The following is a 24,671-nucleotide window of genomic DNA, read 5'->3' on the forward strand; positions in this document are numbered from 1 at the left end:
ATAATCTTTTCTGCACATCCTCCATTTTTTCAACGTTCCATCTAAACTGAACTTTTTACAGTATTCCAGTAGCAACTGCAGTGGTGCTAAATACAGGGGTAATACTGCCTTCCTAGTCAATAATTTATTTATGTGAACAGGATACCATTTAGCTTTTGACTGCAGAGATTTAGCCTTAATTTGTTAGAGTTCTGTCTGCTCCAAAGCACCCTAGGTGCCTTCCTAAGGACCTTCTAATCACATTTCTGCATCTTGCCTCTCAGTTGCAGCTCTGCAACCTTTCACACAAGCTGCTGTGACAGTCCTTTGCAGTGCCTCTGTGGCACAATTTTTCCTTTGTTCTCCTGCTTTTCATGTGATCTTATTCTCATGGTGTTATATCTGTAACTACAGTGTTGCTACAGCAGGTACTCATGGAAAGCAATAGTCCCCAGTGAGTGAGAGAATAATCCCTTTCCCCCTCCAGCCTTTTCCTACTTATTCGTGGTAGCTGTTGATTTGTATTAGGTGACTTTATAACATGCATATATGAGCTTAAGATCCAACTGGCCATGCAGACCACCTGGATCAAAGCATGTTCCAATTAGTGCTAATAGCACTGTAAGTATGAAATACCCACAGGGAGTATGAGCAGACTCTAATGAAAAATATATGGTTACTATGCGAAAAGTAGTATGGGGCAATCACCTGCTGCACTGGAAAGAACTCTCAAGAGATGAAATTCACCTGGGGACCTCAGCACAGCTAACCACTATTGTCAGTTTTCCCTTTCACTTTTCCTTCTTCCTCTCAATTTTTTCTTTAATTTTTTGAGATGATGTATGTCACCAACTACAGTCTTTTTGCACGTGAACCTGTCTTGCTACAAATTGTTCAGCACTAATATTTAAAACAAGGATCTTAGATTTGCAACCGCACATTTAACTGTACTACATTTGTTTGTTTATTCTCAGTTTGCCGAACTATCTTTACCAGCTTGGAAAACCATATGATGGGAAATGAGCTCTGAGGAGACTTGTCTGAGATCAGTACTATTAAATATTTTAACTAATTCAATCTTGTCCAATTTGTGAATGACACTGATCTCATAAGGGTGACAGGTGAGTCTGGGGAAATCATCACAGTTTAAAAGATCCAAGAGAGTCACAAAGGTGGTCAGAGAAAACAGGGAGCTGTTTAGACTGGAACAATGAACTATGCACATACAAAGTGAAATCCTAATTAGGTTAATATCTGTAAAAGACTCAGGAGGCAGGCAGATCACAAGCTGAACTTGATATAATGATGTTAGGTTTGTAATTAAAGGCAAGCACTAGTGGAGGATACATCAAGCACAAATTACTATGCTGCAGCACAGTCCTTCTAGACAGCCTCCTGCCAGTTTAACCCAACCAGCAGGCCTCACAGGGAGGTAAGGAGCATGGATGTAGCTTCTGCACCATAAGAAGGATGTTTATGAGCAAGACAGAATCCAAAAGAGAGATCTAGATCTAGAAAATAAATCTTCAGAGAAAAAACATGATGGAAAGAAGACTGAAAGTAAAGATAACAGCATGGTAACTTGAGTGCAGTTTCTAAATACCTTTGAGGCTAGTGCAGTTTCTAAATACCTTTGAGGCTTTGATTAATGTTGGGAAATAATTTGTTTTAATGTGGAAGTCAGAAGTCTCTGACATCTGTCAGAAATGACACAATAATCTTTGATAAACTTGCTTTGGAATATATGTTCTATCTTAAGAAGTGAGCCATCTGTTGAACATTTTAATAACAATTATGCTGACAATACTTACTTTCATCCTCAATGTACCCCTTCCAGTCAAATGGAGTCACTGTTGAATTAACTAGCGTACCATTTTCACCAATGCTGCTGTTGAGCTGGGAAGTGATATTTGTTTCCAGAGTGAAATTTTCTGGAGGCCACTGCAGGCATTTATTCCTCAAATTGCCCATGAACAGCTGCAGCCCTATTAGTGCAAATACACTCAGACAAAATACAGTCAGGATCATAACATCCGATAGCTTCTTCACAGACTGAATTAGGGCTCCCACAATAGTCTTCAAACCTGAAAATGTAAAGGAATCTTTATTCTGGTGTTCAAAAGATTTTTAAAGCATAAAAAATGACAGTATCTCCCAGTAAAGTTATAGATTTCATGCAGAAGCCCAAATAAATGATTGTAATGTCTGTGAAATAACACTTTGTGAAGAGCTTTTTCACTTGTGAAAATGAATAAAAAGCTGAAGTATATGTTCATTTGAAACTGTAAATGAAATGAGCTGCATATATTTCAAAATACTTGTTTTAGTATTAAAACAAGTGACTTTGTTATTCATGCTACACATGAATCTCGCAGAAAAGTCTTCTTTCTTTTTGTTTGTCAACAACTCTTGCCCCAAACCTTTGCTATTAACAGTTTTATAACATACTAGAATTATAAGACAGCAGTAAAGAGCCTGTTTATTAAAAAAAAAAAAAAAAAAAAAAAAAAAAATTAGTTAAATTTAATGCTATAAAACTGGAGATGGTTTGGAAAATCACAGAAGTTTAAGATAATAAATCCCCCATGCAATGCCCATGCTATTCTTTATTATCTTATTCCATTAACTTCATTACTTAGTCAACATTTAAAACAGTTATATTTCTAAGACACAAAGATTCACAACAAATACCACACAACACATCATGTAGGTAAAATACATATGGGTAAGAAAACTTCAGGGTAACTGATATTCGTTGAATGTGGAGAAGAAAGCTTGACATCATAAGGTGAAAACCACACACGCTGTGTACTGCAATGTCTCATGCAAGAATCTGTTAAACTCAAAGGCTGATTTCAAAAGGAAAGAGCTCATGTTAAAAAGCAATGAATCAGAGATTTCAGTGAATTCTGATATCTTCCAATTCCTGCTTTTTTTTTTCTTTTTTTTTTTTATGTGGAAAGAAATAAGGCTTATGCTTCAAAAATGTGAGTATAGCCTCTGTGGAACAACAGTCAGCCTCAGTGTTTAACCTAGCTCTCACCTGGAATGACTGATATTGTTTTCAAAGCTCGGAGAACTCTGAATGTTCTCAACGCTGAGACATTGCCCAGGTCCACAAACTCTGTCACATATCTGTAATAGGGGAGTTCACACACAAACACAATGACAGGATAAAAAGGAACAGTTGGGAGGTACAAGGGGCCTAACACCTTACACCAGTTACTTCTTACCTGGGATTACAGAAATAGTTTTCAAAGCTCTCAATACTCTGAAAGTTCGAAGAGCTGAAACATTGCCTAGGTTTACAAATTCTGTTACATACCTGTAGGATTAAATCACAGTTATTCAGAATTTAGGCAAAGTTTATGCTACTTACTTGGGTCTTTCATCAAGACCGCTTTGGCGTTTTTAGCAAAAAATTAAATAGCAACAGTCAGAGGTTTACCTTTCATTGCAGTTTGCCTTGCATTAATATGCTTTCAGAGCCTTCAGTTAAGTTAAACGTCTCTGAAGTGAATCACAGTGATTTAACTTTGAAAGCCTAAAATTTATCTAGACTAGATTGGTAAGCTTGTGGAATGAAGTCAAAGGGATGCTCCTTTTCTGCTCAGAGAAAAAAAATGCAGGACATGAAATTAGCCTAATACTAACTGAACTAATGGCTTCTGCAGTATTTACATTTACATCAATATATTCACAATAGAATGTGAAAATTGTTTTAGACAAAGTAAATTCATAGAAGTATTTCCATTTGACGAAATTGATATGTATTGATACTAATTTCATGCCCTTTTTGCCCTTCACTTTCAAAGAAAAAGCAAAAAACAAAAACTTACGCAAAGGTAATGACAGTGAAATCGAGCCAGTTCCATGGATCTCGCAGAAAAGTAAAATCTTCTAAGCAAAAGCCCCTTGCAATAATTTTTATAAGTGACTCAAACGTATATATTCCAGTGAAGGTGTACCTAGAAAATATCAGAAAAATTAATCAACGTAAGTCATCACATTCTGTTCTTGCATTGAAAATGTGCCAAAACACAGTTTCTTATGAAATGCTTTATATTCACTATATATATTTGTGCATTCATGTATCTTATGCATAAATCGAAGAAATGAAACCATAAAATAAATAACAATTTTAAAACTATCTGTGACAATTTAAAATTATATTACATCCATTCCTGTGATCCAAAAACATTGTGAGCATAAGATAACGGATACAGTCCGAACCACTATAATCTAATCCATCTAGTCTTAACTCTAGAAAAGGGAGAGTACAAGCCTGCACTTAAGTTTCACCTTAAGAATACATTTACTTATATGCTGTCTTTAACTGGCATCTACAAATAGACAGCCACTGTTCTATTCCTAATGTAGTGGCATTAACTCCTGGTGTAGATGCTAAACTATGAAGATAAGAGAGAACTAGTGGAGTCCAAGTATAAGAATATCTGTAAATCACTTTTATTAATGTCAACCCAAACATTTTCCCAGAAGGAGATTTGAATAATTATCCAACATTTCTACATAGTCTTGAGAGGAAGTAGTATTAGTATGTCATGATAGTTCCAACCAGAACACAACTGCAGTTACAAGCATACTGATTTATTGAGGAACTGTCAGAGGCATGGCTATATTTAAGTAAAATATGCAACTTACTCTACATTCTTGGTCCAGTCTGGAGGGTTACTCATGGTCATAAACACACAGTTGGTCAAAATAGTGCACATAATAAGCATGCTGAATAATGTAAATCATAGTTAAGGAAATCAGAATAGCAACTCAAGAAATATCACATCAAATGTAATTTTTAAGTACAGCAAAATATTGCCATTTGTATTGTCTAGACTGAAATCTGACCCAAAGTAGCCACATGATGGCAGCAGAAAATAAGAAATACTACATACACCTTTTTGCCAAATGTTTAACTTCACTTTAATTTTTCCTCTAGTTGTCTTTTTACATGTTATGTTCCTTAAAAATATTTCCTTGAAAATTGTTGGTACAGAAGGTAGTTCAAACTAAAGAAAGCAGTTCACAGATGAAGTTGCATGTAAGAGCCAAGAATTTTAATTTCAGAAGTAATATTTCAACCTAAATTATGCAGAAAATTTGTGCTAGCAATCAGATCATTACTTAAAGCTGTTGCAACATTCAGGATTGCACATATATTTTCAAGTTAACATTCAAATCACAGGGAAGGGAAGGATTTACCTGCCCAGTTCCCATAGGTGACATTTGTCTAAATTGTTGAATAAGCAGTAAATATAGTGATATCTTTCATTAAAGTGACAACTCATTTTGGGGATTTTGTTGTCATACAAGCTCTGAATAGCAAAACATCATTGTTATTTGCTTAGAATAATTAATTATTATCCTACAAGGTAGCTAGCATAGAGATACTTTGCAAGGCACCACTTTTTCTCTCATGCATCTCCTTGATCATTTCTAATACTCCCTGCACCCTGCAACTCCAGCCTGCATTTTTTGTCTGCCCACACCCATCTTATCTAACCTTTCCATTCTTTCCCATCCACTGCAAAAGTCTGGCTATCCTCCATCACTCCTGTGTTGCCCTCCCAGTTGAACACTCTACCTTGACTTGAGTCAAGCAGGCATAATACCAGGGGGTGAGTCAGCAGAGACTCACCAGTTCTTGGGGCTGCTATTATAACAGGTACCAACAGTGAAGAAAGAACAATAGCAGAAGTCTCCAAGCCCTAGAAGAGACACTCTTACTCCTTGCTGAATGAATAATGCCTGATTGTGTGTCTGGGCACATGTAGTTGGAGCCCCACATACAGAGGTTCAAGGAATCCAGTGGACATGTATGTGGAAGTTCTCCAAGATATGCTCCAAACACATTTTTTGCACTGAAAGTAAAAGGCACTGTTAATTTACAGTGCCAATGTAAACAATGTAAACAATGCCAAACTCCTGCCTCAAAGCAGAGCAGTAGAGCTTACTGATAAGTCATAAGATCAGTAAAAATAGTAAAAAAAACATAACTGCCTATTTTTTTTTTCTTATAAGCTAACCTTGACAAAATATAAGTATCCAAAACCAAAAATGCATTATGGAACATTGTAGGTGACTGAACACATTAATACTTGCAGTGTTTGCATTGTACTGAATTAAAAACAAATAAACAAAAAAACCCACAAACCTATCCTTCCACTTAAGATAAAACAAACAAAAAAACCAAACCACTTCTGTACTTAAGATAAAAATAGCTTTTAATCTGACAGTACCGGCTACATTTTCTCACCATCATCACTATGATGCCTGCAGGTCTGTCAGCTCCCTTACTGTCCCCAGCTGCTCCCTCACTCCTTTCCAGGCACTTTCCTTCCCTCCTCTCACTGCTTTAACTTCAAGGGAGCTTAGAGGAAAAGATCTCCTGACTTAGCAGCAGCCACTCCATTTTATTCTTATCCAAATATTTAGAAATTTGCCCCAGCAATCTCTAGAAATAAGATTTCGACTTTTGAGTATCTGTTCTAAGTTTTACTGTTACACTAAAGTTTTCATTTAGTGACCGCTTTTCCCACTCCTCCTGGGGTTATGCAAGAAGTTGCACAAAAAGCTCATTCTCTAGGAACGTCCACCAACTGTTATGAACATCGGGCACCAATCTATACACCAGACTAAAACCTTCTATCATGCACAGTCTCATCAGTTATGATCCACCAAGCTGTCCACCATTTGCACATGCAAAGATATTGCAGACTTCCTGCAGAGCTGCTTCTGATGCTTTCTGACAGTGGCTTATGATGCTTGCAATTAACTAGATTGCACAATTTTAAAACTGAGAGCTTTTCTGGAATTGATGAGTACTAAGTGCCTTCTTATACTAGATATAATTTTTATTATGGATAGGCTTCATATCATAAAAAAAAGAATCAGGAACATGGAACAGTTTAATATTAATCTTAATCTGGAGAAACTTCTCTCAAATATTCCTGCAGATTTCAATTGTCTTTAAATTAACAAGAGTGTTTTAAAAAATGAAAAATATTTACAAGTCCAGAATTTGACAGGATAGCTATGATCACAGAATCACAGATCACAGAATTATCAAGGTTGGAAAAGACCTAGAAGATCATCTAGTCCAATCATTACCAATACTTCCAGGCTAAATCATATTCCTCAGCACCACATCCAAGCATTTCTTGAACAGTCCCATGGTTGGTGACTCCACCACCTCCCTGGGCAGTGCATTCCAATGCCTGACTACTCTTTCCAAAAAGTAATACTTCCTAATGTCCAGCCTGAATCTCCCCTGACACAGCTTAAAACCATTCCCTCTAGTTCTATCACTGATTACATGAGAGAAGAGGCCAACCCCCAGCTCACTACAACCCCCCTTCAGGAAGTTATAGAGAGCTATAAGGTCTCCCCTGAGCCTCCTCTTCTCCAGGCTGAACAATCCTATCTCCCTCAGCTGCTCCTCGTAAGGCCTGTGCTCCAGACCCCTCACCAGCTTCGTAGCCCTCCTCTGAACATGTTCCAGGGCCGCAATGATGTATTTGAATAACATACTCAAACATATTTAAATAATATATTCAAATTTCTTTGTATTTATAGAAACTTACCATAACTCTCACACTGGGAAAAGAAATAACAACATATGAAAAACTTCTATTTGCAATGAAATATGAGGTTGTTTTTTTGTTGTTGTTTTTTCTTTTTTTTTTCTTGAACCAAAATTGAAAAAGGATATGAATGTACCAAAATTTTAATAGCTATTTTTCTAAGAGGATTGAATGGAGTTAAAATGTACAGGGCAGAGGTGGCACTGAATCGGAATATTGCCTTCCCTTTGTTCAATACTATAAAGGTCTGTAAAAGAGAAAAAAAAGGCATGTTGTAAGTGTGTATTCACTGTAGATGCTCATTTTAAACCTTTTCTAGTGACAATCAGCAAATTCATGAATTTTTGAATGGTCAACATAGAAAAAGCATGACTCACTTTTGAAATAAAGCTTACTTCCTGTAATTACCTGATGTCCAAAAACATAACTTTAAATACAGAACATTCATTTCATTACTGCTTTCATAATGCTGCTTTGTTAAACAATATATATATGATCTACTTCTTGTAGGAAAAGATGCAGAAATGATTAACTAAAATTGTAACTGTGTTTAAACTTTTCCATGATTGTGCTAAGGATAGAGGGATATAGCAATAACCCACATAGTCATCAATCTCTGAGAACTGTGGGAATCCAAGTACACCTCACCTGAGGAGAGCAAGAGACTCACCCAGATGACCACGCTCCACACCTGTGGTTTAAAGGTGTAAATCTTCCCCAGGACACATACATCATGTTAGATTTTATTTTAACCACTAGTAAGTATATAAAGCTTAAGGAAGCTTTGAAAAAAATTGCTTACACTACAGCCCACTGCAGCTGAAAAACATTAACACTATAACACTGGAAATGCAGACTGCCAAGTTTCTTTGTGGCATTGAGGTGACCTTCAACTGTAGAAATGAACAAAACAGAACAAAAAGTACTGCAAAAGAAGGAATCAGTAACTTGGAAGAGATCTGCATGCACAAGGATTACTGCCTAAATTCAAGCAGAATTAATTGGTATTGAAGGTATATATATGAAAGGTATTGAAGAAACCAGCAATGAGAAATCTTGTTGCTTTTTCTGTTTTGTTAGGGTTGTTTACTTGTTGGACAAACTATGATTAAGCTCCCTTGCTTAACATTACATTGCTGAAGAAGCGAGCTGTAAGCTATGATGCTATTGGAAATGTGAGAAAGGAGATATTGATCTCTTCTCATATAAGTGTGGAGGGAGACATGAAGTCCACTGACTGATGTCAAGAATTGTACAGAACTATTTCTGGGAAGGCTGTCAGTCTGGAAAAACATGCCAAGAATTTTTGAGGAAGACAGTTCTTCAGTCTGCTTATATTCACAATGCTTAATGTATACAGACCAGGAAGAACCAACACTGATTGCTAGGACTGTCCAGTAAACAGAGGGAGTTACAGAGATTAGGGTTTTCAGAAGTGTGTGGTGGATACCAAGAAGAGAAAGCAGAGGAAAAGAAGGGGATGAGTACTGAGTAAAAGCTGTCTGAGCCCTAAATCACCTACTGTCTTCTTCTCTGAGCTGCCTCTGTTCTGGCTCTACACAGTACCCCTGGCAATCCCTTTGTATTAAGTGTCATTAACACAATCTTGAGCATAAACTCACAGTAGGAAAGCTATAAGAGATGTATTTGTTTTCCCTGCTTCTGTACAGAAATGGAGAATCTGCTGATAAAAGTGAACAACAGGATAAGAACTGAGCTAACATTCCTGAATTATATTTCCAGTTAGCTAAGGGTAACTGCAGTTGACTTGACCTTAAATGAAGGTTTCATTTAAAATATTTGAGTAGCCAGACAGATGAATGATGGGTTTTTGTACCAGTTACCAAAGGGAATGGTGAGTTTTCTCTCCCAGGTCTGGCCCCAGCCCCCAGGCCTCACAGCTCACAATAACAGCTTCTGTAGCTATGAGGTGGTTGAGAAAATATACTAAAAATCACATTTCCTACCTGCTTTGCATCTAAACTACACCACCTACATTTAGCCAACCTACATCTTTTTAAAAATCTTTGAACACTAGCATATTAAACATACATCTCTTTTCTAACTTGCCTTATGGAAAATAACAGCATGCTGGCACCACTCCAGTTTCAGTTGGAAGCTGCTGCTATTTTAGCTGTTCCACTTTCTGCTGCCCTGCATAAGCAGAACAAGCAAAACTTACAATTTCTATTTTGGTTTTAATTTTCCACCCAAAACATCTCTGTGTTGGGAATTTTGAAAATGACTGCATTGGTCCTCTGACTTGTATCCTTAAAAATGAATTAAAACTGCATCTTGTCTCTCAAGGAGAATTTTCCTAAAAATACAGATAATGGGGATTACAGCTCATGTCCAACTCCTGTGTAATCTTCCTGCATTTGCATCCCAGTCTCATCCCAGATACAAGGCAGTGTGTAGGCAGAGTGGATGAACGTGAAACATTCTACCCAAATGTGCCAGGACAAAGTACACATATGCTGAGAAAAGCCAAATAAATTCTAAATAAATTATAAGATTAATATTCATATAAGGAAGATTATAAATACTTTTCCAGGGTTTATGTTTCATTAAATGTTTTATCATTTTATAAAGGCTCAAAGTATTCCAGTGCGAATGTAAATTCAATGAAATATCTGAAGAGAAGTGCCTGATTTGCAGCTTTGTGCCTGTAACCTGGCCTCCAGCTCCATACCTTCTGCCATATTTGACCCAAGCTGAGAAACTGCAGTCTTATCAGGGCAAAGAAGGAGGAATTGTATTTCAAAGTGATGCATTCAAGAGTAAAGAAGTCAATCAAAAGCAGCCTCCAAGAACCTCTCAGGACAGAAAGTTCTTTAAGCATTGTTTCCCCTCTCTTTCCTCCCATTTGGCTTTGAAGCAATTTCTTGAAGCCTGAGCAGTACTGCGCTGCATTACCACTTCCCATGGTTAAACAGACACTATCTCAAAACCCACAGCACCTTCTGTCATGCCAGCTTCTTAGTCTTACAGCCAAATAGTTTATCAGGGAAAGCCCTGCAGTGGGCTAGCAGAAGAGACTTTTGGCATTTCTGAAAATGGCATTTTCTACTTTTGTGGCTGCCTGTTAAAGGCTTTTTTTTTTCTTTTTTTTTCTTTTTTTTTTCTTTTTTCCCTTAGCTCTTTTTGTGTTACTAGAACTTTTGTCTTCAAAATTTTTTCATTTGAAACTATCAAAGATGTCTAAGATCACCGGTGCATTCACCTTTTCTGATGTTAAGTAAAATGATGTTAAGTAAAATGACAAAAAAAAAGGACTTTTTTTTTGTTTTCTTCTGCAAAACAAATCAAGTCCAGGAGGTATGGTTTGATAGGATTAGGCAACTGGTGTAACCAAGGACAAAAGGACAGAGCTCTTCTGACAGGCATCAATCAGCATCTTCCTGGCAAGAGGCAGGGTGGGCAGCTGAATCTACACTATAGCAGAAGAAAAGTGAAGTAGGGCCCATTTAGTTCCAGCTATTCTTTCACTTCTTTTTAATGAAGCAGTCTAGCTTCAAGACAAAATAGCCAGACTTTAAAGTAAGAAACCAAGTGGACCAGATTTTGAAGCATGCCTGCACATCAGGATCTGAAAGGGTTCCAGCTGATCCTTCCTCAATAGATAGTGATACAAACTTCCCTGATCCTTTGTGATGGCAGCTTCACCATGAACAGGCAGTTGCCATTGTATCTGGAACACACAGATTTGCACTTAAACAGGAGTAGAATACAAAAAGTGAACAAAGGTTTAAGAATGCTAAACTGAACAGTGTTTGGAACGCTGCATTACTGAACACCACGTACAATGGCAGGTAAGTTGTAATAGACAAATTTTGTTCCCACAGTACAGCTGCTGACATTTAGGTTATCTGAAAGTACAGTGCTAATTTATACTGCTATTTTTGCCTTTTCCTTTCAGCTTTAAGTTAATGTTAGGCCTGAATACATCCTCTTTGGTTTTGCATAAAAACAAAAATACCAAAACATAATATCAAATAGATATCATATGCAGTACAGTGAAAAGTATCCTTCTGAAAATATAACTGCCTGAGTATGGCAAAATAGGTGGTAGACTTCCATTAATTACCTAGTAATTAGATCTTTAGTGAAGAGCTCAGTCTCGCTGATTCATATTACCCAGAAGACTCCCTATTCCCCACTCCAAAGAAACAAAGAACAACAAACAAAAAAACCCACCACCAGATCAAGAGTATGATGCAACACATACATATGAAACAGCTGATGGATGATTTTCCTAATGACTCAAATTTGGAATAAAGAAGCTATTTCTACAGTTTCTGAAAAAACACAGTGAATATGATCATTAATATCATTTGACAAACACTGTAGATAGCCACTTTTATAGCCTATTTGAGTTTTTGGAAGTCAAACTTATAGATGTTCTATGGATGAATCAGATATAGTTTATGCAGAGATCTTAACAGAGATGAACCACAATAGTGGTTTCTGCTAGTCCATACACTTGTCCTAACTCTTTCTAGCAAATACTAATTTTCCTTCATTCTGTATCACTTCTTTAGACCCATATAATTTCAGATAAATGCTTCCCCTGGCAGCAATATATAATCTCTATCATGCAGCAGTTGTCAGGCTGTTACATTGGGATAGTGTGTGCTGATTGACTACTTGGCTTTATAGGACAGAATTCAGAGAGGAGTAAAGAGAAATCTGCAACATAAAATGGTACAGAGGTGAACACACTAAGCATTAAGAGTGCTTTGGCTCTTCCTGGAGTTGTTCCCTTCTGCTTCAGGCTTTTCTCAAACTCTATCTGCTTCTGAGGCTTGCAGGACAGGACCATCAAGTGCCTACCAATACACTCAAAAAAGAGGCAAGAAAAAAATCTTTTCAGAATTCACATCAAGTAGATAAGAAAACCTAGGATTGAGATATTTTAATACCGGAATTCATGTTTGGAAAACCTATTTTCCTCCCACTGAAGGAAGGAAGAATGGAGAGAACTGTAGTGGGTGGGAAAATTTTGTCTTTTATTTGACTGAAAAAGCTGTTTCTATTCCTGTTTGGCAGAAGATTGAATCACTTGCATAGAGTGGATCTGTGGACTTGAGCATAGAGGAGAAAATGCCAGCAGGCAGTACTGCAAATGTGACTTGCCTGTAGAAGTTATTTAGTGTGTAAATAAAGATTCTTCCTTTCACACAAGCCAGATACAGAAACTTGGTTGAAGATCTTCAGCAAGCAGACCTGCCTGATACAGTCAGTTTTCAGCTCCACCAATGAATGAACTAAATGGCTCATCAATTTCTAAGAGCTCAAGAAGAGTACCTGTAGGTCATTCCTAGCACAACTTCCCTGTTTTCACTAAGAATACAGAGAAGACCGACTGATTTGACTATAAATGTCCAGGATGGGCTCTGGGCAGGAAGAGACATAATTATGCATGATTTTGTATCATAATCAGTCAGATGCAATTAGTACAGAACTCCACAAAACCTGCTTTTGTAGAAACAGATCTTTCATCTTCATAAAAGTAGAACTGCGATTTAAGGAAAAGTTTTTATATACTAAGGATGATGGCTTCTATTCTGTACCATAGGAGAAGATGATCACTTTGCTACCGTTTAAGAGAGCTGTGTATAAGTGTCTAGATTTTCACTCTATTTATTAATACCCTGCTATATTCAATATGTAATCAAATTATACAGTCAGTCATCATGTCACATTTACTGCCAATCTGGTTAATATTAAAAATTGTACAGTTGTAGCCTCTCTCATTACAGAAAGCAGGAGGAGTGGTTTGCCAACAGCACATGACGGCGAATGCATTTTAAAAACATAGAATCATAGAACATCCCAAGTTGGAGAGGACCCACAAGGATCAATGAGCCCAACTGCTGGCTCCACAGCAGTTATTCAATCCATATTTCTATGAGCACTGTTCTAATACTTCAGCTTCAGTAGGCTTGGTGATGTGACCACTTATTTTCCATTAGCTAAATTTAATTTTTATAACTAGATGTGAAATATCATATACTTTCTGGAAGGTGGAATGCATATCTGTCAATGGCATCAAACATTTTCTGCTCTTGCACACTAATTATTTTAACAATGCTTAGCTGTTTCCACATTATTAGAATGACGTTTTCCCACAATGTTGTCAGTTAACAGACACAGAAACTATTTTACTCACAGTAAGAGAATGAAACAAATACAGTAAAGCTCTTCAAGCATTTTCATGTGAATGGGACTGATATAAGACTCACTTTTTTGTTGATATAATATGGGTCCATATCTTCCAAGGGCTCAGACACCATTCCTGGAGGAATGTCACCATATATAAATGGAAGTGTTTTTCCGGCCTCCAAATCACTGTTTGGCTTTGGCCCATTTTCATCATCGTCTTTACGATCTTGTTTAGAATTCTTAGCTTTTTCTGCAGCAATGCGTTGTTCAATAGCTGCAAGAGACTCTCTAGTGAAGTATTGGAAGCTGTCTGGTCCTGGTGGTACAAGCACTGGCTGCTCCATCTTTTCATCCTGCACATTTTAATTACCATTTATTCTTCTGCATAGAAAAATACTAAAGGGAAAAAAATAATAAAAGTTACAATAATTGAATAAAAAAGTTTCAACATTTATTTTGAAATGCTTTTGTTTATGTTATAATTTTAAAATATATGCAGGTTGCTCCAAGAATAACACCTTCTATTTATTTCCTTAAAACTACAACAGATATGAAGAGCACAATAACACTATTCGATAGAGCAAATTCTCAGCTACAAAGCATTATTTTTAAACATAGTCAACACCATTAGCCAAGCATTTTTGCCAGTAATAAGCAAACCTGCATGCTCATAAAAATCAGCTCCAGTGGAGGTGACAGCTGTGCACTGCCATCTGGAAATGGCTTGCCTTCCATGTCACTCTCACCACTGTTGAAACTCACCATCCAACCCCCTCTACTGTCTCACCATGCTGGTCTCCATAAACATTCAGCAAATGTTGATTAACGTCAATGGGTGCAACTTTTTCCACAGAGAGGAATTCAGTGACAAACCTTTGATTCACAGGCATTTCCATGTCAGACACCATTTTGTCAGTCTGCCCCTCTGCTGCCATCTGCCACATGGTAATAACGTGGAACAGAGGATTGATGGACTGGGAGTCAACAGAATGAAGTCAGGCTCTTTTCATTGGTACCCAGCAACAGGACAAGAGGCAATGGGTACAAAGTGGAACATAAGAAGATCCATCAGCACACAAGAGTGCTCAGAGAGGCTGTGGAATCTCCTATTCTGGGGAAGATCAAGACCCACCTGGGCACTTTCTTGCATAAACTACACTGGGGAACCTGCTTTTGCAGGTATGTATAGCCTGCAGTGCTGAGCCTGTTCTGTGTCTGCCCTCCTCCACCATCATAATGGTGGCTCTGCCGAACTGAACTGCCCAGGTCTGGGCCCTCACCAAGTGTTCATAGCAACCAAACAGCAGTATGCAATACTCACTGTCTGGGCTGAAACTAGGACACAGGGAGGGCCCAATGTAGTGCTAACTGAAGTTATGGCATAACTGTATATATTCTGATGCACTGGCTAAACACAGTCCTGTGAACAGCAAAAAACATGAAGCTTCATTTTGTATATTGATAATGGAGAATAGGTTTCAAGATTTCAAAAAGAAAAAAAAATATTTTTTTTTTAAGTATATTTGCAACTCATTTTTCAGTCAGCATAAATACATTACCTTTCATAAAGAATGTATAGAGTTGCAATCAGACATTCAACTAAAAAATGTGATCCTGCCTCTTTACCAGAATTTTATAAGCTCTATATTATGAGAGAAAAATATCACTCACCACCCAATCTTGTGTTATTCATATCACTGCTAATTGGCAGTACGTACATTTCTGAAGTACAGGGAGAATAATATTTCACTAAAAATCTCTGAAGAACAACTGAGAACTCGCTAAGAGTTGCAACCACTGCCACTGAAACAGCATGATGTATTAGTTTTACAAAAACAAGGTCAAATATCCCAGTACTTTTATGTTTTGTTGCTTTTTTTCTATGAATATATGCTCATATAAAACGTTTTGATACTTAAATACATAAACTATATCATTTGTATGTGGCCCATGACCATTGCTCCTCATCCAATTCATCCCAAGGAAGCCAAAAGGTTGGACACTCATGGACAAGATGATATCCAGAGGCAGCTTTCAACCCCTATGATTCTGTGATAACTGCAGTCTCTGCTCATTGCTGTGGATTTTGCAGAATGATTACTCAGACTTTCAGGAGACTGAATGCTCAGTACAAAGCAGTACGCTTCAAAATAAGCAAGAGTTATGGAATGACAGAGAAGTAAAAATACAAGACATAGCTGAGAGGGGAACATATCAACAGAGATTAAAAGGAGATAAAAAGAGAATCTTTGTTTTATGTGTATTAATGATCATCATGTAGATCATTAATGCCAGGGTAAGCACAAACATCTTGATCACACGTGTACTGAGTAGCAGAATAGATAAAACAGGAAAGAGGGATCAAAGTGCTTATGTGATCTATAGCCCAGTTTTCTGAGAAAAAAACAAAAAAACAAAAAAACCAACACAATATTTTTCTTCTGGGTACATATAACCACTACCCACAGTCAGAGGAACAGATTCTAAATAACTGAGATGAAGACTTCTCATTGTAAAAATCAAAAAGGTGCTGATTTCCTGTTAAAAAAACAAAAACCAGAAAACACCAATCAACCTATGAAGTATTGGCCCACACAGCTTACCAGCTGTAATTGGGAGGCACAATTTTGGAAAATAATTTACTCAGAAATTGTTAGAACAGAGTCATTGTGTTTGTTCTGAAATACTGCAAGCAAAATATATTCATATATACTTTGTACTGTATGCATTGCTGCAAATCATATAATTTCTAAGTATACTCAATATGCTCTGTATGTACAGACCATTAGTAGACCACATGCAGGAAAAGTCTGAAGCTATTCAGCTGTATCTGTGTTACTAAACACACAGTAGATCTGCCCATGCATATTAAGTCCAAGGCATCCAGAACTACAGTGGATCAGCTATTCACACACTGACCATCTGGGCAATATGCCTGCAATTGGATTAACACAAGAGGTCCTGTCAATTTCACAGTTTCAGCTCCAGAAAAACCTATGCAAAGCATGGACGCTTTAAAAAAATAAATAAAGCAGAATACTGCTTATATCTTACAAACAAAACTCTTCTGGCCTCTCCTTCCATCTTTCAGGTGTCAAGATTCTAAGCAATATAAATTTTAATACTGGATAGCATTTAATTTTACTCAGTAAGCATAGAAATATGATTAATTTTACATAGTTATACCTTCCCAAAATTTATATATATATATATATATTTTTTTATATATATATACACACACACACACACACATATATATATATACATAAACAATCTGCATATAGCAATCTGTACAGCAATCTGCATTGTGCCACACTCTCTAGAACATACTACATAGATTTTTGTTTTCTCCCATGGTTAATGCTGCATATACTGAGTTATGTGACTGTTTCTAATGTACATACATGGTAAATAAGAATGATATTTCTATGCATCAGTTGGCTTAGTCATGTGACATAGCAGGTACCATAAAATAACTTATGTACTGTACCTTTGGGTGTAAAACTCTGCATACAGTAGTAGTAGAGGTGAATTAATACTTTGGCCTTCAATAGTATTCTGCTGTATTTTTCAACTTCTTAGTCTGGTGAAAGGCCATTGAGACTAGATTTGTACCCTGCTATACAATGCAATATGAGACAACACATTTCTAGTTTGCCGAATTTGTATATCTCCAAGATGAAGTGCAAAATGAAATGAATCTTTCAACAAATACATTCCATATTCTTTTGCCCTGCTTCTTGCAGAATTAATGACTCACGGGACTCTTCATTATACACACCACAAAAGATGATTTGGTACACTCAGTAATGTAAGAAATAAGTAATCTCTCACCATTCATAGAAAACAAAAATATTAAGAAATTAGCAAAGGCAACTGGACAGTTTTCATCACCTGGTTAATATCTCTGAATTTCAGAAAGTCATTTTCAGATGTTTGTGCACACTGCTGTTTCCTCAGTTGATCCAGTACTGTGAAAATGATTGCTAGGGGAAACTCAAGGAAAAGCACTCAACTAGAGCAAGAAGAATTTAATCTTTGCCCTTCACTTTGCCCTTGCTCCGTGACGCAAATTATGGTTTTCATTTGCCAAAAACTAACAAATTAATTCTGTTAAAAATCAGGCATCTTACTGTTTTGAAAAAGTATCACAGAAAAGAGAAGTATTAATACTTGGAAGTACAGTGAGGTAATACTGTAATCTTCCTTTTCATTTAAAAAATAATTCCTGGGTATTAGTGAGAGTATCAGTGATATACACAGGGATTGTCACCTGGCTGATTCAAGGCACAGCCTGAAAAGCGCAGCTACTTCAAATAAAGATAAATCAATCTACATGTAAACCCACACAGCCCAAGCTGCTATGGAATTTTCTTTTTTTTTGTCTGTTTACTGACAAGGTTTCTTTTATTTTTTTATTTAGCAATTAACCATTACGATTCATGCCTTCAGAATGCAGAATAAGATAAAGAAACCTCCCATGAAGTGTGAAGGGGAGCTACTGCCAACTGTTAGAGATTTGTATGCAAGGGCGTAGCTGAAGAGGAACACATTTTCCTTTCTTCACAGAAGCCACATCTGTGCCTGGCCTGTTTAAGTCCACATCCACAGGTAGCTCGGAAGCTAAGTAGGCTACCTGAAGCAAGGCACTTGGCAGCGGGACAGAAATCTGATTATAATATTAAGACTAAACAACTTTGTATGACTCCCAGTAGCTCACATATAAAATTAAATTTATTTCTAATTGTCAGATTTATGAGGGAAACATGCACATTACCAGACTGATAATAGATTTTTCTGTACCATTTCATGTTGCATCCTTGATATTTCCTCTCTGCCTAGCTAAAGCAGATCTGGGCACATGGATTTGCTTGTACTTGACTACTTGAACTTGGCTAACTATACTTACTTAACACATATTATTTGAAAATAAAGGGTAAATAAGTGAATTATCAGAAATATTGGAAAGAATAAAATAGTATATTCTAGATCAAGCAAAAGCCTATGCTTTACAGTTATCCATTTCCATCACCTAAGGTGATGCCCAAGAAGGATACTGGCACACAGGGAAAGAGACACAGAATAGTACGAACAAGGTGACGGGATGACTATGTAATTTGCCAGTCACAAATACCCATGGGTTACTACGTGATTTAGCAAGACAGTTTATTGTCCCAGTCTAGTCTGCCCAACAGCTAAAAAACAGGACCCAGGGAGAGGAAATACAGTAAATGTCTGTGATATCTGCACTTACGTATAATTGCTTAGTTTACATCTCATTACACAAGTATCTGTGCTGAACTCCCCCATCAGCTTTCATAATTCAATGACACATTTTCCATCAATCAGCACTATTCTTAAAGTACCACAGGCAACAGACCATCTGATCTCTCTTTGCAGTGCTCTGCCATCACTATGCAAGAATGAAACCAAGAGTTACTGGAACAGAAAGAATGCCCATAAGAAAACATAAACTAGGCAGCCTAATGGGAAGCCTTAATTAGGAAGTTACAGCTTCTAATTCCCTGTTCCTAGAGCTATTTCTCTGCTGTATATGAAAAATTCACTCGAGAAGCTGAATACTGCCAGAAGTGTATTAATAGCTGGAAAAAAAAAATATTAGGAATGAGGAAAATGGGTTTAGTTCTAGTTTTAACTCCCAGCTAATTTTTTCAATGCAGGAGAAAAATACAGCATCACTTCAAACAATCTGTATAGGAACTATTGTCCACTGCAGTCAAGCAGACTTTCATGCAGACTTTCTGCGTAAATAAACAAAGCTTTCCTCACCATAACTATGCTGTTAGTCCTATTCTTTTTTTCCTCAGTTAAACAAATGCAGATGGACACGTGATGTGGTCACAGCATTTTGTCCATTAGCATTAGTTTTACTTTTATGTATGCCTTGTTTATATTGCCATTGGATTTCTCAATACATTTTTAAATCTAACTAATGTATCTCTAAACCAAAATTTAGCCGCTGTGCTTTACTTCAGATTAAAAATAAAGAGCTTTCTTCTGCTTTCTGCTTTGCTAGATTAATTCCATTAACTGCAACTGAGTCATTTCTGGTTTGAAAAGCTGAAAAAAATTAGTTATGCATTCCATAAAAAGACAAAAAATATTTTAATGGAACAAATCACAAGGCATGTGGATTACTACTCCATCTGAGTAAATACATTTAATAGGCTAGAACTACAGAACTGCCACCAAGCTGAATGAATTCCATGTGCACTGTATCCCTGCAGTGTACCTTGTGCAACAAATAACTGCAGTACAGAGTATCAATTTTCCTGCACTTTTTCATTTGATTAGTGCATGGATTCCACCTATTGGGAATTAACTTTATCAATTTAATATGAATTTTCTCAAGCTGTGACTGAAACATCTCTCTATTTACCTTAGAAAACACAATATTAGGCAATATTAGCTGTGCAATGTAAGTTATTTATATGCCACAGATTCTTTTTATATTAATGTAAAATTGAACTTAAGACATCATTTAAGTTCTGATTTTGGCTTATTACCACACTTTGGAAGCAAGAAATAAAAGCTGGTGGAACTGAAAGCAGCTAAGGGTTATTACCACTTTAAGAAAGTCACCCAAACTAGAATCATTACACAGAGAGAAACAAACCTGCCAGCTGCTAAAGAGAAGGGGAAATTTGCCTACTGGGCAGAATTCAGAATAATGCCAATCAAAGTTTTACTACCCACAGACATGGTTTAGCCATTTTCACAATCTTCTCTCACATAAAAGAGAGCAAATGACTCATACTTCATGTCAGAAATTTGTCTGAACAGACAACCAGAGGCATAACTCATCCTGTTCCAAAGTGCTATGCAATCAAGAATTCACACAGATGTCAACATGAAATTCTTGTCACATTGCTTTTGAGAGCGTTATTTTTTCATCTAAGCATTTATATATAGACTTAGACTCAAAAGCTTTGACCTATCTTATGGAACTTTAGTCTTAGCTCATAGTCAATCTTAGTTTAGTCACAGGAGACAAAAAAAAAAAAAAAAAAAGAAAAGAAAAAGAAAACACCATACTGAAGTCAGATCTGTTTTGGAACAGAACAAATAGCTTTTAAAGAAAGGTAAATTAAATTATGAAATTGAATGCTTAATACTCTCTCTCTCTCTCTTTTTTTTTTTCTTTTTTTTAAATATATGATTTGATTGTTATTTTTCCCAACTTTATTTTTCTTTTTATTAATAATCTCAGTACTAACTACTGACTAGGAATTAAGCATGCAGACGTAATTGAGAGGATACTATATCAGCCATATTTGTTTTTTAATTTTTAATTCTTAACGTGTCTGTTAATTTATTATTTATCATTTCCCACTCTTGAGCAGAATGCTTTTGGTTTTTTTTGTTTATATTTTTCATCTCCCAGCAGAGCCATTAAATATTATTTCATGCTGGTTCACGATTAGCCTGAACTTAAGACTTCATGAATGTATAGAAACCTGTCTTGAGGGGAAAGAAGAGGGCAAGTCTGAGGTCAGTGCCCATGAGCGACAGAGTCACAGATAGCCTGAGTAGCAGCTAGGCAGGATATAATCTAGAGTCAAAATTACCAGTATATGAACATCACTTTTACCAAACTGCAGCCCTAGAACACTCATAAGCTATATGAACTCATTAGAAATAGCAACAAGAGATTAAAACAATCCAAAACATGTGGCATTTCTAAACTGTTACTGGTTTTCAACTCGTACTGATTACCCAAAGCAAACACCGCTGTTAGCAAACCAAAGGGTACAATGGTTTTTTGTAGTTTGGATTGAGAATTTGTGCAAAATGATACTTCCAAAGAATTTTACTTAAGGTAATTAAGATTTTTTTATTTATTTATTTTTTTCCTGGTAGCACGCATATATTTATTTATATAAATATAAAGCTGTAAAACACTCTCTACTATATATTGAATACATGAAATACAAAAACAACATTTAGACTTTTGAGCAGATAAATCCTCATTCCTACTGATACAAGACTGTAATCTCACTTATATTTTGTAATATAGTTGTCACTTATTACATATGACTAGGCTGTGGACCAGCCTCTGCTGCGTAATTCTAAGATTTGGCTCAGAGATTGGCTGAGGTCGCCTCTGGAGACTGGCCTGTCCATCTGCCCTGAATCAAGCTGCTCAAAGACATGGCCCATCAAGCTACCAGTATTTCCAAGGATGGGTCTCCACAACACACCTCAACAATCTGTTCCAGTGACTGGAACTATCACACATCTCCAGTTTCCTCTTTTTTTTTTTTAAAGAACGAAAAGTGTTGCACAGTATATGGGGTTTATCTGTATCTGTTCAGAAATTCTTTCATATGAAAAGCACTTTTGAATTGTCAGCATTAGTTACAATGTAATTTTGGAAAACTAATGCTCTTTTGAAGTATTTAAGACCATTAAGGTTGCTGCACTACCTCATACTAGCCTCATACAGCTAACACAAATTGTTTGTTTGCTTTCATTATCTCTACCAGATTTAGAAACTTCAATTTTTTTCTTTCAAAGCATTTTTTTGTAATAGAACAAAAATATTTTGGAAAGTGTTCTCACACATTTATAGGACAGACATAATTCTGCTTCTATAAAATGCTACAGGTAGTTTTATATTTGCCCAACAAAATGTAGACAACAAAACATCTTGAACATCTGGCAAGCATTCCTCATCAGTAATTTCAGCAAACAACTCTAAAAAGCTTCCCAGTATGAGGAAATAGTATAGTGAAATATATGTTTTATAGCAAATTTTAAGCTAGCTCACATGAGAAGACATTCCCTGTAGACAGGGTACAGTACAGTCACCAGGTTTTTTAAGGAAAATTGCCTAAATAGACAAAGTATCTCACACCAGTTTGTTTTAGCATAGAGTCAAAATATCTTAAAAAAATCAGATCACTTTTCTTGAAGTGTAGGCATAAATAATTAATTTAGAGTTGTACATATGTAAGAACTTCTATTCTGAAATCGTATGAAGTCCTGAAAACATGGTAAAGGGTCATCCTATATGGTCAATCTCCTTTAATGTGTTTAAAGAGAAAGTAATTTGAACTGAAGGCAATCTTAGTAATGTTTAAGAAAAGCGATTAAGGAAAAATTTAGGGTGACTTCCTTTACCATTAAGCAATGATATTATGGCTTACTCCAAGAAATCCGAATGAAGATATCTTTTAGAGGGTCTGTTTCAAACCCTGTCTAATTTATGATGTACTTTACTGGAAGGTTGTTGTACATCGTACATATACTCCTATTTGTAGACTCACAGAAAGAAAGGTCAAAAATAATAATCAGAGGCCATCTTCTACATCTTCTTACCAGGACAAGATCACTATACATATTTCCCAAGAGATATTTCATCTAACTCCTTCCTCATTGAAAGATTTCATACCTCCCCTTGACATTATCTTAGATCTCTTCACTGTTCTGCCTAATGGGAAGTTCTCAGTATCTCATCTGGATAAGTTCATTTTTGCAGTCTTTCTTTCCTCTCCTACACACTGCAGATGTAAAGAACAAAAAAAAAAAAAAATCTATGGTATTCAGCTTCTAACAAACCACTGAATTCTGACTTTTGTTTTCATCTCTAGACCTATTGCAGAAAGCCTGATAAAGCTACTGAAAGAGCCCTCTTGAGGCATTCCTAGAAGGAACAGTTATCTTCCTCAGAAATATCTCAGTCATGATTTCCTGTAGCAAGGAAATCTGATAATAATTTGAAATAAAACAGATGCTGGAAAACATTAAATAAAATGAAAAATCTCACTCTGAAAGCAACAGTATTACAGAACAAGTAGAAAATAGAGCCTAGAGAGGGATGAGAGAATGGAAGCATTGAAGGTAAATACATGTGGAACACAATCATGTCTTTGGCTTAAAATGCACTTAAATAACCAAGCATTTGAAAGCTTCTCTCAGAACCGTTATTTCAGCTAAAAAGTAGTGTAGTTACTGCTTTAGCCTTGTCATCTTTGACCAATATCACTCTTAAAGAAACTATTAGAGCCCCACAAGCTTCTAGTTTTATTCCTGTATTTTTCTTTCTGACCTTGACAGAATTTGCTTCTTGCTATTTTTCACTATGATGCTCTTCAGTATGATGAACTGTAATATGAGGTAATTTTTAAAAAGCAAATGCTGTACGCAATCTGTTTAAGAAGTAGAAGGAATTGCTTCAACTTTATGATTTTTTCCCTTTAAGCAATTTGATCACCTAAATGCTCTTTTAAGATTATGCTAAAAAGAATCCTTATCTAATGGTTTTCTAACATCAGAACATTTCTTCATAGTTTAAAAGTGGGCATTTATGTATTGTTCAATATATAATACATTTGCCAGTAAAAGAAATTCAATTTGCCTTTTGCCATTTTTTTTTTCATGTCAACAGGAAGTCTACAGTTAGACACCTCTCTCTTACTCTTTTGTGGAATCCCATTACTTCCAATATATATAAGTTGTATTTGGTAGAGAAACTGAAGAATATATCCCCACTACTGGAAGAAGCTAACAAACCTATTAGTAATATCTAGCCCAAAAGACCCAGCATGTGAGTTGGAACCAGATTTGAAAAAATTAATAAAATGAAAGAAAACACAAATATATCCAAAGGAGTATCAAACACAGTTCTAACTACACACACACAGAATTAAAGCAAGCTTGTACCATGTTTCAAAAACTATTTGCAAATAAGTACCTACTGCCAGATTATTTCTCACAACCAAGAGCAGAGAAACATTCACACTGTATTCTCAGTTCTTCAATTTAAAGCAATAAAGAATGCTTGGAAAGGATCAGTAAAATACCACCTAATGGTCAAACTTCAATGCTAATTTTTGTGCTTTTGTGACTTGAACAGGTCTGCTTCTGTCAGTAATGTACAAAACTCCTACTGCAGGAACTCTAGTG

General features: G+C 36.3%; 1 protein-coding gene across 11 annotated transcripts in view; it reads right to left on the reverse strand.

The window, feature by feature from the left end:
• Positions 1–24,671, reverse strand: part of LOC107316752 (sodium channel protein type 1 subunit alpha) — a 77,080-nt gene that overhangs the window by 42,710 nt on the left and 9,699 nt on the right. For 9 of the 11 annotated variants that reach the window (XR_014947923.1, XR_014947925.1, XR_014947924.1 and 6 more), the window contains 6 exons: positions 13,823–14,138; positions 7,704–7,824; positions 4,642–4,729; positions 3,819–3,947; positions 3,023–3,114; positions 1,791–2,063 (listed from right to left, as the gene is read on the reverse strand). Coding sequence is in view for 8 of the 11 variants with exons in the window: in XM_085552389.1 (XP_085408515.1) it covers positions 1,791–2,063; positions 3,023–3,114; positions 3,819–3,947; positions 4,642–4,729; positions 7,704–7,824; positions 13,823–14,086 (967 nt within the window). In the remaining 3 variants the exon portion in view is untranslated. Of the gene's footprint in view, positions 1–1,790; positions 2,064–3,022; positions 3,115–3,212; positions 3,305–3,818; positions 3,948–4,641; positions 4,730–7,703; positions 7,825–13,822; positions 14,139–24,671 lie in introns of all 11 variants that reach the window. The other 2 variants (XM_085552391.1, XM_085552388.1) reach the window with 1 other exon arrangement.

This window comes from Coturnix japonica, chromosome 7, assembly GCF_054131305.1.
Source record: "Coturnix japonica strain WE chromosome 7, WE-NBRP24, whole genome shotgun sequence".
Classification (NCBI taxonomy): Eukaryota; Metazoa; Chordata; class Aves; order Galliformes; family Phasianidae; genus Coturnix; species Coturnix japonica.